General features: G+C 40.2%; 1 protein-coding gene across 6 annotated transcripts in view; it reads right to left on the bottom strand.

The window, feature by feature from the left end:
* Positions 1-12,909: 12,909 nt before the first annotated feature.
* LOC307111707 (stonin-1) overlaps positions 12,910-17,183 on the bottom strand; it is a 46,725-nt gene continuing 42,451 nt past the window's right edge. For all 6 annotated transcript variants that reach the window (XM_079791711.1, XM_079791714.1, XM_079791715.1 and 3 more), the window contains one exon: positions 12,910-16,500. In XM_079791711.1, the coding sequence (XP_079647837.1) occupies positions 16,426-16,500 (75 nt within the window). In that variant the 3' untranslated portion in view covers positions 12,910-16,425. The remainder of the gene's footprint in view (positions 16,501-17,183) is intronic.

The following is a 17,183-nucleotide window of genomic DNA, read 5'->3' as shown; positions in this document are numbered from 1 at the left end:
GATGTATACATTGTGTACATATGAAAATTAGTGATTATAATTAACTCACAGAGTACGGAGGGTGACTTCAAACACAATTTTCCCCATGGTTACTTTTTCAATATTCTCATCAGGGTCTTGATAAGGATTCAGTAATTTCCTAGCTAACAACTTATTCCATTTTCATTTCTTTAATCACAATGTGTATAATCCTATGTGAGCATGAAATATCAGCAAGAATAATATCCATTGTCTCCAGTTAACTTTCCAATCTAAATTTCTACTTAGAGAAGATGGGGGTAAAGACCAATAAACTGAACTTAAGGCTATGACCTGGAGAGAACCAACCCACTGTGTTCTCAGAATAATTGTACTTTACTTTTTTTCCTAACTTGTCTCATTTTATAAGAGGTAAATGGAAGCATCCTGCATATTCTACATCTTAGGTTATCTTAGGTGCTTCAAATAGCAAGAGAGGCAGGGACAACATGGAACAGACACTTCTTCCTAGTCCTTCCACTAAGTATAGCTAAAAACTCTAGATATTACATAAAAAAACAATCATAAGAAGACTCTGAAAGGTGGAGAGAAGAGCATAGAGCAATTAGGAGCCACACAACTGAAAGAATGATATAGCAGTTAACCCCTTGGTTTTCTTTCTGCTTTGTGTATACTGGACAGGGTGCTCGTGAAGCTGGCAACCCAGAAACATCAATGGTCGCAGACAAAAAAAAGAACAAAAGCCTTTTCCTCTAGCCAAAGGACCAGGAGAGGGGCAGCAGGACTGAAAACTTTAAGACAAATAACTGTTCTACTCCAGTCAAATACCACAGGAAGAACTGGCCCCACCCCTGCCCTATAGGGAGTTTAGATTTCACTCTGCCCAGCTGCAATGAGGTGCAGGCATCCCCACAATGTCACTGGAGATGCAGTGCCTAGACTTGTACTCCACCGAGCTATAGTGGGGCATCCACACCACCTCTGGGGCGGTGTTAGAGAAGCCAAGACTTTCATTCCTGCCCAGTGGTAGTGATTCCTCCCCCTGAGAGTCAGTGCAGGCCATGTGAGAAGGAGTAACAATATACCCCAGGATGATGTCAGTGGACCCTGATGGGGGATCTGAACTTCCACCCAACCCAACAGTAATGAGGGGCTCCTCCCTCCCCGAGGGTGTCAACAGACACTGAGCCAGAAACATGGCCCTTCACCTCCACCTGGCAATAGCAAGATGGCACTCCCACCCGCCTGGTGTCAGAGAAGACCCTCTAAAACAGAAGATTTAAATAAGATACAGAGTATCATAACAAACTGTCCAGGATGCTATTGAAAATCATTTGTCATACCTAAAACCAGGAAAATCTCTACTTGAATGAGAAAAAAAGTCAATAGACACCAACACAAAGGTGACTAGATGTTGAAAGTATCTGACAAGGATTTCAAAGCAGTCTCATAAAACTGCTTTGAAGAGCCCCGGCCAGTTTGGCTCAGTCGATAGAGCATTGGCTCTTGGACTGAAGGGTCCTGGGTTCGATTCCAGTCAAGGGCACGTACCTCGGTTGCAGGCTCAATCCCTGGCCCTGGTGGGGGTGTGTGTAGCAGGCAACCAATTTCTCACATTGATGTTTATCTCACTGTCTCTCCCTCTCCCTTCCACTCTCTATCAATGGAAAATATCTTCAGGTGAGGATTAACAAGTACAACAATAAAAAATAAAAAAACGCCTTGATGAGCAATTAAGAAAACAATTTAACAAGCACTTTAAACAAACAAAATAATACAAAGTCTCACCAAAAAAAACAGAAGATATAAAGAAGAACCAAATGGAAATTATATACTGAAAAAATTAAAAATTCAATGAGCTTGTTATGAATTGAACTATGACACCCCCCCAAAAAAAAAAGGTATGTTAAAGTCCTAATTTCTAGTACCTCCAAGTGTGACCTTATTTGGAAACAGGATCTTGCAGGTATAATTAGTTAAGATGAGGTCATACTGAAGTAGAGTGGGCCCCTAATCCGATAGAACTGATGTCTTTATAAGAAAAGAACAAAGATACACAGAAAGACAGCCATGTGACAACAGAGGCAGTGATTGATAGAATGAATCTATAAACCAAGGAATACCAAAGATCGCCAGCAAACATCTGAAACTAGAAGAGGTGAGGAAGAAATTCTCTGCCAAAGGTTTCAGAGGGAGTATGGTTATGTCAACACCTTGATTTCAAATTTCTAGCCAAACTTCAACCTATGGTAATACATTTATGTTATTGTAAGTTACCCAGTTTATGGTATTTTGCTATGGTAGCAGTGCAGTTGATTATAGTAAAAACGTAGGGAAAACCCAAATGTCCATCATCTGATGAGTGGGTAAATAAAATGTGGTATCACTGTATAATGGCATGAAATATTATCCTACCTAATAAAATAGTAATATGCAAATTGACCACACCTTTGCTACGCCCACCAGCCAAAGTCACGCCCACCAGCCAATCAGGGTGAGTATGCAAATTACCCAACAAAGATGGCAGTTAATTTGCATATGCTGAGGGAGGGAGGAGTGAAGACTGAAGACAACTTAGAAGGAAGAGGGAGGAAAAGCGGAAAGCAAGGTGGCTGCCAGAGGGACAGCCCGGGCAGGGCGGAGTGGGGCGGGCGGCAGCGACGCACGGGTGCAGGCGCGGTGGCCGCGGCACACGCGGCCGCAGCAGCCGCTTGCAGGATTCTTCCTGCAAATGGGCTACTAGTTAACAATAAAAAGGAATAAAATTCTGATATATGTATGAACCTGGATGAACAATGTGGAAGAATCTCAAAAACATTACACTTAGTGAAAGAAGCCAGAGACAAAGGGCCTACATTGTGAATTCTATTTATATGAAATATCTAGAAAAGGTAAATATATAGAGACAGTCATTAGATTAGTGGTTGCCTGGGACTGGGATGAAAACAAGGAGTGACTGAAAATGGGCTTGAGGGATCTTCTGGGGGGTATGGAAATGCTCTAAAACTGATTGTGGTGATCGCTGTACAATTGTGTGAATATAATAAAAACCATTGAATTGTACACATAAAACAGGTGGATTTATTATATATAAGTTAGTCCTCAACAAAGCTGTTAAAAGGTGTCAGGAGAGGCTCTCTTCTTTAGTGTAGACATAATTTTTTTTAAATTGTGGTAAAATACACACAACATGAAATTTGTTATCTTAACCATTTTAAAGTACAGTTCAGTGGCAGTAAGTACATTCATATTGTAATGCACCCACCACCACCACCATCCATCTCCACACCTCTTTTCACCTTGCAAAACTGAAGTTATATGCCTATTAAACAATAACTCCCCATTTTTATTTGGGGTTATACTCTATCCTTACATGGACAAGTCAAGGAAATGAAGCACCTTCTGCAGCTATAGAATGGGTCCAAAACACTTTTAACAAAAGGTGCTCTCATTTCACAACTAGAAATAACACTTACTGTATCAGATGTTAAGGTATCAATGGAAAAACACGATCTCTGGTACATAGTAGGTGTTAAAAGGCTAAAAGTGCTTTATCTTCTCTTTAGCAGCTTTTACAAACAAGATTAAATCAAATTTAAAACAAATATTTTAATCTTTTCAACCCCTTGAAGATATATATGTGTGTGTGTTTATTAAGGAAAAGTCTATTTGTAATTATAAGTGTGATAGATTTTAAATTTCTCAAGGACTGAGGTTATGTATTATTCATCCTTATATGCCCCCTGCGTGCCTAGCACAGTCCCTCCATTATAGAAAGCATTCATTAAATCTTATTGATTGGAAGTTATTGTTAAAATGATATAAAATGAAATTTCTAGCCCATTTGTGGGGAAATAATTAGGGACAAAGATGCAACTATCCTTAGGAGAAGTAGTACATTGATCCAAATTCATCCTATCATTTATTCATTCATTCAATATTTTTTATTCAACATATAGGTTATAAGCTCTGGCTAAGGGGTCAGCACCATAGCATTGGCATTGATACTACCATCACCTACCACCACCTCTGGATTTGGGTCTCTTCCCAGAAAACAGGAAATCAGTTGGCAGAGAACTCCAATCAGAATTCCAGCTGGGGAGGAGGAAAAGATACATACACAAGCAATTACAATATAATGGGATTAGTACTAAAAATCACTTAGGAATAACACCACCTGAATGGGGAGAGCCTGGGAAGGCTCTCTGTGGTGAGATCCCTAAACTAGGATGTGTGGGATGCATAAGGGACAGAGGAAGGGGGCCAGGAAGAGGGGTTAAGGGAGAGGGCACTGTACAAGCCAGAGCTTGGGGCATGAGAGAGAACATGGTGGGTTTGAGGAAATGAGAGCAGTTCAGTTTGGCCAAAAGACAGAGAACCAACCAGGCAAATGTGGCAAAGCTGAGACAGGCTGGTGATCCGTGCCAGGTCACTGACTGCAGCATGGAGCGTGGGTTGGAGGACGGCCATGCTGAAAGCAGAGAAGCAGTTAGAAGTCTGTGGGGTCAGGAAGAATGAGCAGCCCTGTTTGAAAAGCATGCAGCCGAAGTAATGTCTACAGGGGAGGACAGCAAGATCTACGTTACTGATGTATATCGTTTCAGGGCACTCAATCCAATAAGGCAAACAGGAAGAGAGGGGAAGACCCCAAGGGACTTGAGGAGGTTCAGGGGACGGGGTAGAGCAGCCAAGGATGGAGAGAAAGGCAATAAAAAGAGGGCGACAAGCATCATCCTGTTCACAATTTTACCCAAGGCCACTTCTGATCCCAGTGTGAGTTTAATATAGAATCTGTCCTTTTCCACAATGAGTACTTAGCGAAGCCTTTGAAAAGTGTTTCAGAATATCTCAAAATTATCCACTGGAGAGGCAGGCTCTTGGCATTTAACAATGCCACTGTTCACAGATGCTCTTTCCCTGTCCTTTTCATGGCACTTGACCTTTCAGTGGAATTCTCTCTGAGCAGTGTAAAAATATCAAAATAAAACCCTACAGAAAAGGACAAGCACTGCAACCGGGTGCCATCTCCCACCCACCACGCAGCCACTCGCAGGTCTGCAGTGTCTCTCAGAGATGAGAGGCAGAAAAGGAGACTAAATTCCATAGTGTTCACAGTGGGTTTCCCCAATCAGAACATGTATTCTCTGTTAGAGGGAATTAATAATCTCAGTTCCCAAATTAAAAATAGTTGATATTCAATCAAGCATTAGCATCAGTAAAGAGCACATAAATGGAAAGACATGACCAAAGTATTCAAGAAAATAAAATTAGCACTGGCCAGTGTGGCTCACTTGGTTGGAGCGTCATCCTGTACACCAAAAAAGGTGGTGAATTCAATTCCCTGTCAGGGCACATACCCAGGTTGCAGGTTTGATCCCAGATCAGGGTGCATACAGGAGGCAGCCGATCATTGTTTCTTTCTCACATCAATGTTTCTCTCTCTCTCTCTCTCTCTCTCTCTCTCTTTCTCTCTCTCTCTCTCTCTTTCCCCCTCCCACTTTCTCTCTCTAAAAAAGTCAATGAAAATAAAACAAAAGAAAATTAAAGTCCATCACAAAGGAACCTTAAAGGGATTCCACAGATACCCACCCTCTGTGAGAGGATGAAAAGTCTCTGAATCCAATTCCATTTCTGGAAAAGAAATAATACTTTGGATATATAGGCCTACCTGCATCTATACCCATAAACTCTGCCTTCCCGCCTATTGCAATGAGTGAACTTTTCATGCCCTTATCTAAATCAGCCCCTCTGCTAGCACCTCCGATCCCATCCACTCATCTACCCAGAGGTATAGCCCTAGTATTTTCTCTCTGTGTCTTCTGCATCATCATTTTTCCTTTCACTAGTGCCAGCATGCAAAGATAGCCACCACCCAATGGTATACAAGGGTGGGGAGGAACAGTCAGTCTTGGATGCAGGTAATAATGGAATGCATTATCTGTATAGAATCTATATATATAAAAGCCTAAGCAACCAAATGACCAAACAATCGGAACAACTGGAACAACCAGAACAACTGGTTGCTATAACGTGCACTGACCACAAGAGGGCAGATGCTCAATGCAGGAGCTGCCCCCTGTGGTCAGTGCACTCCCACAATGGGAGCACTGCTCAGCTGAGACCTGTCCCGGCAGCCCACCAGCCCGGTGGCAGTCACTCACTCCCTCAGTAGTCCTGCAGGTCCAATCTCTGGAGAATGGGTCAGACACCAACGGACCAGTGCCACTGGCATGATCCCAATAGTGTCACCAGCCTTCTGGAAGTCAGCCTCGGGCATTGCGGCCACTTCCACTCCCTAGCCACTCCACAAGGAAGAAACATAAAAGCAGCCACCAGGTGGCTCCTGACAACTGGCGCGAATGTCAGCGGGACGGATCCGGATCCGGATCCGGATCCGGGTCAGCAAGGGCATCCCACCACCTGCCTGAAGGGCCGATGGCATTCCAGCCTCCCCAAAGCCCTCAGGGCCCCACCCATGCACAAATTCATGCACCAGGCCTCTAGTTTAAATAGAATAATGAAACTCACTAAAAGTCAGTCTGCTTTCTATAATCACCACGTGCTGTTGTAAGCCATGTCGGAAATAAAATGCTACCACCAAACCCCAATTTTTTCATTAGCATAGTGTTCTAAATAGTTGGTGAATTGCTATTGAGTTTAATAATGCATATGTAAGCTTCAAATCAGAAAATTTAAATTTCTCAGCATTTAATAAACATTGTCTTCTATAGAGAGGGTAATTTGGAAAACTCCCAGTTATGTAGTTAAACCAAGGACATATGTGGATTCAGATACACATGTTCATTTGGAGGATACCTGATGGTCCAGAATCATTCACACTTGATTCAGGTGCAGTTCTTGCCCCAATCCTGGGTTTAAACCACAGAGTAAAAATTAAAAAATGATTGTAAAGATAAAGAAATAGAACCTGAGTTACTTCAACTCTGTCATTCTCTGTGACCATTTGGAGTTGCTATTTATGTCTTTAAATTTTTTTTAAAGTGAAATAGAATGTGAAGGGCAAGATGTAATATTTTTGCTTAATAATTTTTGTTTAGTTACTTTACACATAAAATATTTATTGTATTTGAGTAATAATATATTTAAAATTGAAGTTTATTATTTTTTTAATATATATTTTTATTGATTTCAGAGAGGAATGGAGAGGGAAAGAGAAATAGAAACATCAATGATGCCAGGGCATGTGCCCTTGACCAGAATTAAATATGGGACCTTTCAGTCCACAGGCCTACTCTCTATCCACTGAGCCAAACTGGCTAGGGCTATTCTTTTATTTTAATCATTGTCTTAAAACTAAAGAAGGAATCTACACTAATAGAAGAGTAAGATGCAAATTGACTGTACCTTCACGACCCACCAGCCAACCAGGAGTGAGTATGCAAATTAACCCAACAAAGCTCGTGGGTTAATTTGCATAAGCAGGCACCAAGTGGCTGGGGGCGGGGCAGGAGGGCGGAAAGTTGGCTCCAGGCCTGAGCGAAAAGGTAGCTCTGGTCGGAGCGAAGGTGGTTCTGGCAGCCAGGGGAAGGAAGATCCATTCTTGCATGAATCTTTGTGCGTCAGGCTTCTAGTAAAAAATAAAACATTACAGTAGCAGTTGCTTAAGTTGTACCTTTTGCATATATTTTTATTTTATTAAAATTCACTTGTAATTACTGGACAACTATTTAAATAAAATGTTATTATACCAAACTGTAACAAAGAACCAAAGTATAAACTGTTAGGTAAATATAAAAACTATTGAATAAATATTTGTGGTTTTCTTTTTATCCTGCACAAATGTGGAGGAATTTACAAGTGTTTGTTTGCAAGATTGTGAAAACAGCAACCAGTTCATAACTATTCTAAAATTCATAACAAAATCTAAAGTAAGATCTCCCTACCAATATGAAATAACATTGACTGGTGGAGTTCATCCAAGAAAATATTTAAAAGCAAAACAAGAGGTGTTGAAGCAATGGCTAAATTTATAATTAATGAAAACTCTGAAGCAATACAAGCTGACACATCCAAAACACCCTACGATAGAAACACCACAAGATTCAGATGACATGGGACTGAAAGATGACAAGGTCCCAATTTCTGTAAGCACTGACAATGAGGAAGAGAAGGAAATGTTCAGCAGGAGTCAACATCAATAAGATGGTTTTTATTTTTAATGGAGAGACATTAGTAAAGACCAAGACTAAGACTTTGGTCTTAAGCAGGGGATGGGTGTTAAAAAAAGATCTCATCCTCACCAGCTACTGTCCCAATGTTCATATTTACAAAAAAAAAAAAAAAAAAAAAAAAAAAAAAGCTCCTCAAAAAAGCCATCTACTAACTGTCTCCCCACCCAATTGAGTTGTCTGTCAAGGTCACCGACGATTTCCATGTTGCTTGCCAAATTCAGCAGTCACTTCTTAGTTCTCCTCTTATCCTGTCATCAACACTTGAGGCAGCTGATTACACTTACTCCAGATAGCTTCTCATCTCCCGCCCCTTTACTGAATCATCCTCCTTTTCCTGAACTCTAAACTTCAGAGTCCAAACACTCAGTTCTCAGACCACCTCTACTCTTGATATTCAGTGAGCTCATCCAGTCCCACGGCTTCTAGTACTTATAGCTCTAAATGTTACATCTCCAGCCCAGACCTCTTTCCAATTATACACTCAATTGCTACCTGCTGTCTCCACTTGGATGTCTGATAAGTGTCTCAAAGTTAACACACCCAAACCTGAATATCTGATCTTTCTCCCCAAAACCTGCACCTACAACAGTCTTACTTTTCTTTTCTCCATAAAAGACAGCTCCATTTTTCAGTTGTTGAGGCCAAAAATCTGGGAGTCATTTTTGGTTCCCATCTTTCCCTCATGCTGGGAATCTCCTCCAATCTGTCAGCATACCTATTAGCTCTGTTTTCCAGTGGGTTCTGAGTCCAACCATTTTTCATCTCCCATCACCATTCCTAGTGACCATCTCTCACCTGGGTTAGTGCAATAGACACATATGTCTATCATCCACTTATTATTTAATCCAGTGGTTCTCAACCTTTCTAATGCCGCGACCCTTTAATACAGTTCCTCATGTTGTGGTGACCCCCAACCATAAAATTATTTTTGTTGCTACTTCATAACTGTAATTTTGCTACTGTTATGAATCGTAATGTAAATATCTGTGTTTTCCGATGGTCTTAGGCGACCCTGCTAGCGGTTCTCAACCTGTGGGTTGCGAACCACAGGTTGAGAACCGCTGCTGTAGAGCCTAAGGGTCCTGGGTTCCATTCCGATCAAGGGCACGTACCTCGGTTGAGGCTTCCGGCCCTGGTTGGGGCATGCAGGAGGCGACCAATCGATGTGTCTCCCTCACATCAGTGTTTCTGTCTCACCCTCTCCATTCCGCTTTCTCTAAAAATCAATGGAAAAAATATCCTCGGGTGAGGATTTTTTTTTAAATCAACAAAAACATATTCTTAAAAAGATATTTTTGGAAGCATATTGTTCTAACAGGCTTTATAAAAGAGGACAACATCCACCCAAAAAGGTTTTGGAGAGGAAGATAGCGGCCATCTCAAAAAGACAAAGCCCATTACTGACTTCGGAGGACTAAACAGGGTGAGAAGGCTCATTCCTGAGTCCAGGTGGCTTGGAATATTCTCCTGAAAGCATATATTTGCTTGTTCTTACCTAAGAATCTGAAAGTACAATCCTAGGCTGAAGCATTTTTGAGACCACATTGACCTTGATACATGCAACTGAAGCTGAGAAGTCAAACAGGATGGATTCATTATAATCGTTTATAAATCTTTTAAAGTAAGCAGATTTTAAGTTTATTAACTCTCATTAGAAAAAAGTATGTTTGAAATCTGTTGGGAAGAATGTCACTCTTTTTCTGTTCCTAGCTAGCACTTAGAAATGTTTACAGATAAGCATGGTATTTAAATCTTTGGGAGGTGTAAAATTGTATTCAACAGCATTTTTAGACAAAGCATTAAGAATACTTTTAAGTGTTTGTCCAGCTCATTCATTTTAAGTATACTCCACTGGACTCACAATGCTTTGAGATGCTTTACAAAATGCCCCCAAGATCTTGTATTAGTCATAATACAAGGAACCACCAAATTCAAATGTAGTTTCTAATGCTGAGGAGCAGCAGCTTGCATGTGAGCGCCCTCTTCTGTTTCCAGAATATACCGCAAAATGCCTTACACGAAATTCACAATTCTGGATAGTACAAAATGGGCTTTTCGGGAAAACTCCAACACACACAATCATGTTCTTGAAATAAGTTATCCTCCCACCTGTGGCTTCGAAGGCTGTTTTTGGAGCAGATGCAGAAGGGGAAGATAAGGGAAAAGTTTCAATCCCCTAAGCCAAATGACGGTTTGCATTTCTTCACTAGGAAGTCTCATAGAAATGAACTTCATTCAATCTTTTAAAACACACTTTGAGTGGTGAGCATGCAATAGAGTATATATATGTTGTATTATAAATCCCCTGAAATTTATATACTGTTTCTAACCAATGTTATCGCAATAATTTTTTTAAATGGGGAAACTAATCTAATCTGTTTTCCTTTTCCTTACAGATGAAAGATGAATTTAAAGACAGTATTATCTAAAACGTTTTTTTATAATTTAAATTCTTTATTGTTTAAAGTATCGCATATGTACCTAAAACTTTTATTCTATTGTTTTGTAATTCAACTATTTGCTTTCTGACCAGCAATTCGGCCTTGCTTTAGAAATTAACTTACAGTCAAATTCATATTTAGATGCCAGTTCCAAGTAGGAACTTTTAAATACAATTGTGACAAGAAAATACTTTTATTTCATAGACACTGGGAAAATATGAAGGTAATTAGGTTGCGCCCCATGAAATTGCCATCAAGAATGGATAAATTTTGTAAGATTCAATCCAATACACCCAGCCCTGTGCTTCAGGACCTTGGGTAAGGGCATACGAGGTTCCTGGAGTAGATAGAGTAGCTCCAGAGACTGGGGAGGGGCTGGAAGAGAGCAAAATCTAGTGGAATCACTGTGTGTGTACACCAAGCACGTCAAACTCGTGGCCGGCAGGCCGATGCAGACCACTGGCCATGAGTTTGACGTGCTTGGTGTACACAAAGGGTGTGAAGGTGAGACAAAACAGGAAAGAATTGATGGATGAGAATTTGAGGGATTTTGTTACAAATATGACCAGTTTTAGGGCACTTACTCTTTTGTTGTTCCTAAGGAATTAGAGCCAAGCCTTGTTAATTCCAGCAGTAGCTAAAACAGTGCTTAACTATCTGGCCTGTATGAAGTTTTATTTCCTGAGGCAGTTTTGAAATTTAACTTTAATATGAAATAAAAGTTAAATTTCAACACATGGCAGTGAGGAGAGTTTGCCAATCTATAATATGCCTTTGGTTGGGGGTGGGGGGAGGGGATGCGGTAATTGATTATTTTAAGATGATTATTTTTAAGAAACTATTTTAAGCTGGTTATTTTTAAGAAAAGACTCAGGAATAACCTTTGACCTTCCCCCTGCCTAAAATAATTTAAATAGAGGACCTGCTCCAAGAAGGGAGCTATCATCATAGATAACTGTAGTTTGATATGAACTAAATGTGATGGACAAGGAGGAACCCAGCAAAGCCCACTTGGTCAAAGTCCTCTGCTCGTTGTTAAAGATGACCCAGCAGACGTTTGTTTACCAAGCATTTGCTTTTCATCTCCCTGTGAATTGTCTCCTCCCCTTTGGAGTTCCAAACCAGGACCTCCCCTGTTCTTTATCCTTAGCTCAAACCCCAACTGCCACAATTGTCCTTGGTTCTAGATTCTTACAGAACCCACACCCACTCCTCTACCCCCCAACCCGGTACATATGCAATAAACTTGGTTGTTTTCTCCTATTGATTAGAAGGACTTAAAAGGGTAGGGGAAAAAAATGTTTTCTCCCTCTCCCCTCACAGCACCTTTCTCATAAAAAAGGTGGGTAGAGAGGTTGTTAGGTTGGTTTATTTTAGAGCTGATTTATCTTCATATCTTTTACAGCCTCTCCCTTCAACCTTATCTGAAATATATTCTATAAAATTATATAAAAACTAGAAGCCCGATGCACGAAGATCCGTGCTAGAATGGGCTTTCCTTTCCCTGGCTGCCAGCACCACCTTTCCACTCCGGCCCAGCCCCTTTTCGCTCAGGCCCTGGAGCTGCCTCTTTCCGCTCCAGGAGCCGCCTCTTTCCGCTCCAGGCCTGCCTTCCCATGCTGCCCAGAGGCCCTGAGAGACCGGGGGTGGGCAGAACGACGCAAGCGTCCCGCCCGCCCCATCACTCGGCACCTGTGTATGCAAATTAATCACCATCTTTGTTGGGTTAATTTGCATATAACTCCTGATTGGCTGCTGGTATAGCAGAGGTACGGTCAATTTACATATTTGTCTATTATTCGGTAAGATAGCTTTCTAAACTTTCAGAAAATAGTTTTAAATGCCCGTTATATCTATAATACTAGTTGCCAAGATTTGAAAATTCTTTAGAATTATCCTGTGGACAAAGTTTGTCCTGTTGTCAGGAAAAATTGCCAAAGATTTTGAATAGTAGCTCATTTGTCCAGGTTATCAACACCTTTCATTGTCTTTGCATTATTTTACAACTCTATATGTTTTAGAAAACTGACAATACACATAATACAAGTCCATACAAATGCAAATTAACTGGGCCAGTAGGAGAAATTGATTATCTATATATATAAAAGCTTAAGTGACCGTTATGATGCAGGAGCAGACCCCGGGTGGTCAGTGCTCTCCCACAGCCAACCTCCTGTGGCCGGCCAACCTCACACAGTCCCTCCTCCTGGCCAGCCGACCAACCTCCTGCAATCCTTCCCCCCCTCTGCCAGCCGGCCCCGATAGGCCCCAATAGGCCTCGATCAGGACTGGGTGAGATGGCCCGATCAGCCCCGATTGCTGGTCAGGCCAAGTAACCCCACCTGTGCACGAATTCATGCACTGGGCCTCTCATTGATTATATTAGTGCACTGTGGATAGATTCATTTTATATCTATTTGTAAATTCATTTCAGAATTCCTTATTTCATGTACATCTCTCTGCTTTTGAATTCTCCTTGGAACAAGTTGCAACATCTTAATCCCCTCCTACACACACACACACACACACACACACACACACACACACACACACAATTAGTTAATGAGTTAAGTAAAACCACGGGCAGATACTCACATTATTTCTTTAGGAGAGTAATGATTATATCCTCTTTTAAAAGTCATCCTTTAACATCCTAAATGATGGTTTGGTGGTGTTATTTTTCCAGGATGTGCCAAGATGCCATGTTCACTGACTCCTTAATAGTAAAGCAGTATACATTCATCTGACAGAGTCAATTGTTTAAGGTTATTGCAATTGATTTCACACCTTTAAAAAAAATAGCCCCAGACCTTGCAAAAGAAGATATAAGTCCATCACACAGCAAGAATCATTTGAAATACATCTTTAATTTTAAAAAACCAATATGCAATCTACCAAATACTTTGTTACACAATTATTAAGGCTCAATCTATTTTATATTTGTGTTGCTATGTCATAAAGTAATATTTTAAGTAAGATATAATATTTAATCATTATTAAGGAAGGCTTTCTAACTGAATTTACAAGAAAAGGGCTGTATCATAAGCACAGCTTCAGAATGAAGGTAACTAAACCCTAGAACTGTCTAATATATAAATCGGGTTTAAAAAAACACACAAAACAAATCCAATCTTTATGTGCTGAAAAGTATTTTTTCATACCTTTTTAAGTGAATAAACTATTTCTATTCCCATAAGAAGAGAAAATGTCTTTAAATTCTGACCTATACAATTGATCAAGTAACCATCAAGCCATGAATTCACTTCCACAGTTAATATGATCCTTTGACTGAGAAGGCACCCAGCCCTGAACAATTAGAGCAGGACAACTAGTCAGAACCTGGTCAACTCCTTGGAAGCCTGACATGTGTAATCAAATGACTGACCCCTAACCAGTCAAACTCAGAAATGGTTGATCTAAAGTACCTAAACTAAAATGCTAGAGAGGAGTAGTTTCTCCTTCGCTCTCTTCCATCCTTGCCAACCTTAAAAGCAAGGGGTTTCATTATTAGAGTTGTTGTCTTTCAGATCATCATTTACTTTCTAGCAAAGGAGATTCTACTTCTTAATTTGTAAGTCTAAATGGACCCTATCTAATTTTTCACTTATAGCACTGTGGTCACATCTTACCTTCTGTCATTTCTGAGGTCAGAAGAATTGTATTAAAAAACCTCTCCTCCCTCCACAGAATGTTAATTTAACTCTAAGTAATGAATATTTAAGGATTCTAATAGATGTGCAAATTAACAATTATGCCACAGCACCCCGCTGTTAATGCCATCAACCTCTGCATTGCAGCGGAAACTCAATTTGGGCTTTAGTCAGCGGTTTGTTACTAGGTTTCCAACACTAATCTTGAGATGCTCCTGAAGGCTGATGGCTGGTAAGTAAGTGACCCCAACAGTGAGGTAGTCACAGATTGGGCAACCTGTGAAGCACGAGGGGCGATTAATTGAACCCTTTGCTGAAATTATTCCGAGGTGTAAATATTCATTAAGTCCAACTGAATCAGACTCTGAGTTCTTCATGGGCAGGATGCCATTAAACAGATTTGAAAGGAAAGGCAGTAATTAACCCAGCGAACTTTGCTGGCACCTGGAGCAGCAACACCCCCAGCCGCCTTCATATTTGCGTTGAGCAGACTGAAGTCTCTCCAGAGTGTGCCACACCAGAGGAAGGGGAAAGATGGTGAAATTTTTCTTAATGATGCACACACAGATCTGCCCTCCTATACATCAACAGTGAGTCTCAAGCATATGATATTATGAGCAATGCATCAAGTGGAGTTAAAAAGAGCAATAACACTTCATTTTAACAGTCAACTTCTGCATTCCTTGCTGTTACAGCAAAATAATGAAAAACAATAAAATCTTCTGATTGATACAAACCATCATACATGTTCGTTTTAATCTGGTTTTGGAACAGATTACAATGAATGTGACACAACATTAAATAAAACATAAGACATAAACTCTGGGCCGACCAATAAATGTTGTTTGGAAGAACATTATTATATCAGTTTTTACTCAAAACAAATCTAGTAAATAGAGAAAAATATCTTCTAATCATATTGTAGATTCAACATAAATTGAAGGTGCGTTAATACCAAATGGAGGACTTTGTTTTTCAGGCTAAAAAAAATACCTAGAATATAGATTTCATGAATTTTAAAATTTGACCTTTCCCTGTAAATATTGAAAGGAAGTTATAAACTGAATTATAACTGCTAATGTTATTGGCTTTTCATTAGAAACCAAACATTTAGCTGACTGAAGAACAGAAATGTCAAAAATCTAGGGAAAATAACCTAGTGTTTTTCATTTTGCTCTAAATATAGTAGAACTAGCATAAAATAATCATGAGCTAGACTTCTACTCAAGAGAGACTTATGTTAATCACAAATAATACTTTATCAAAATACATTCTTCGAGTCTGTACTTTTGGGAAAGAATATTCATGAAGTTTAAAAATTCATCTTTAATGCACATAAATATTTTAACTGGTGTCCAATACTGGGATTCCATTTTAAAAGAAATCTCTCCAAGCAAAAGGCAGTAGGTCTTAGTGACTAGTACTAAAATATGTATATCAACAGAAATAGCTTCTTTGCAGCCAACACCAGAATACAAATACATTTTGAAAACAATAATACGGGGGGCGGGGGGGGGGCGGGGCGGGGGGAGGTGGAGAGAAGGGGCGGGGGAGAGACAGGTACCAAATACACAGACAATGATTACTTGCAATGTGGTAAGAGGACAGAAAGATAAAAAATTCAAAATCACAGACACTTCCACATCTCCATTTTAGCTTGTGGTTTCAGGATCAATCTATACCGACCCACATTTCAGAGATGAGCAAGAGGGAAAATTAAGTATTTTGGTTTATGTTTCTTTTGACTGCATCACCCTCCAGTACAGGTGCTAACATGGCAAGAAGAAATAGGGACTGGGGGATAATAAATATGACAGCTGGGTCATCCAAAGCACAAAACAATCAGCCACTGAGTAATCAAAAATCAAAACCCCTTTAGCCAAACTGGGTCACACATTGAAAAACAGCGCCTTTGAGTTTCAATAGGAAGCAGAAACATCACGCAAATTACAGACACGTTTTAGATCAAATCCCTGGGGCACAAATATATCAAAAAGCATAAAATATAGGTTGTTCAGTTTCAGGTCTAAACTTCTCCAAACACAGCCAGCCACTGGACCTGTCCTAAGCCCTCTATTCAGAAGTCATTTCCACTGGACAGTAGCAGAACTGTGTGTGATTTCTATTTGAAAAGTGGGTTGTCATCACTAATTCTTGCTATTCCTACTGAGTGATGCAATCGCCAGCTTTATCTGGGTCTTCTCCATCGATTTTAATCCACTTCTTTTCTATTTCAACCTGTTAGGCAAAAGCAAAAACACAAGCAGCATTAACAAATGCAACACAGCACTAGCACCCATTCTGTCCCATTTCATACATGAGGCATGCTCTGCAGCCACATCACCCTTTGGACACACACAGCCCTTCCACCCCCTCATGCTAGTTCCATAGTGAGGCACCCTCCTCTCCTTTGGGGCAACAGAGGCCCCCCTCCCCGACCCCAATCCTTTCCTCTAGGGTCAAGTCTTAAAGAGAACTAAAACTCTCCTCTCTTCTAAGTCAAGCACCGTTTTTATAAAATGTACTCAGAATATATATTGATAACACAGACCTCCGGCTAGGCATGTGATCAATTATATCCTCATATCATAGATCCAGGCTTTGGCCCACCTGAGATAACACAGACCACTCTCGATAAGGAAGCCACCATCAATCTCTATCCTATTACCCCATTTGATTCTCTTCCTCGAATCTGTCACTATTTGAAATTACATTTTTTATTTGTTTACTAATTGTTTTTTGTTCCCCACTAGAAGGTAAGCTGCACGTGGACAAGGCAGTATCTCATTCACTCTTGTATCCCCAGCATTTAGAGCAGCACCTGGCACTTAGAAATTGCTCAATAAACATTTATTAAATGTAAGATTACATTTTGAAACCAACTACCACCCAGTGCAGATCAATTAGTAAATACTATTAAA

The sequence above is a fragment of the Cnephaeus nilssonii genome, assembly GCF_951640355.1.
Source record: "Cnephaeus nilssonii genome assembly, chromosome: 15".
NCBI classification, from domain to species: domain Eukaryota; kingdom Metazoa; phylum Chordata; class Mammalia; order Chiroptera; family Vespertilionidae; genus Cnephaeus; species Cnephaeus nilssonii.
This window is presented reverse-complemented; position numbering and strand designations above follow the sequence as displayed.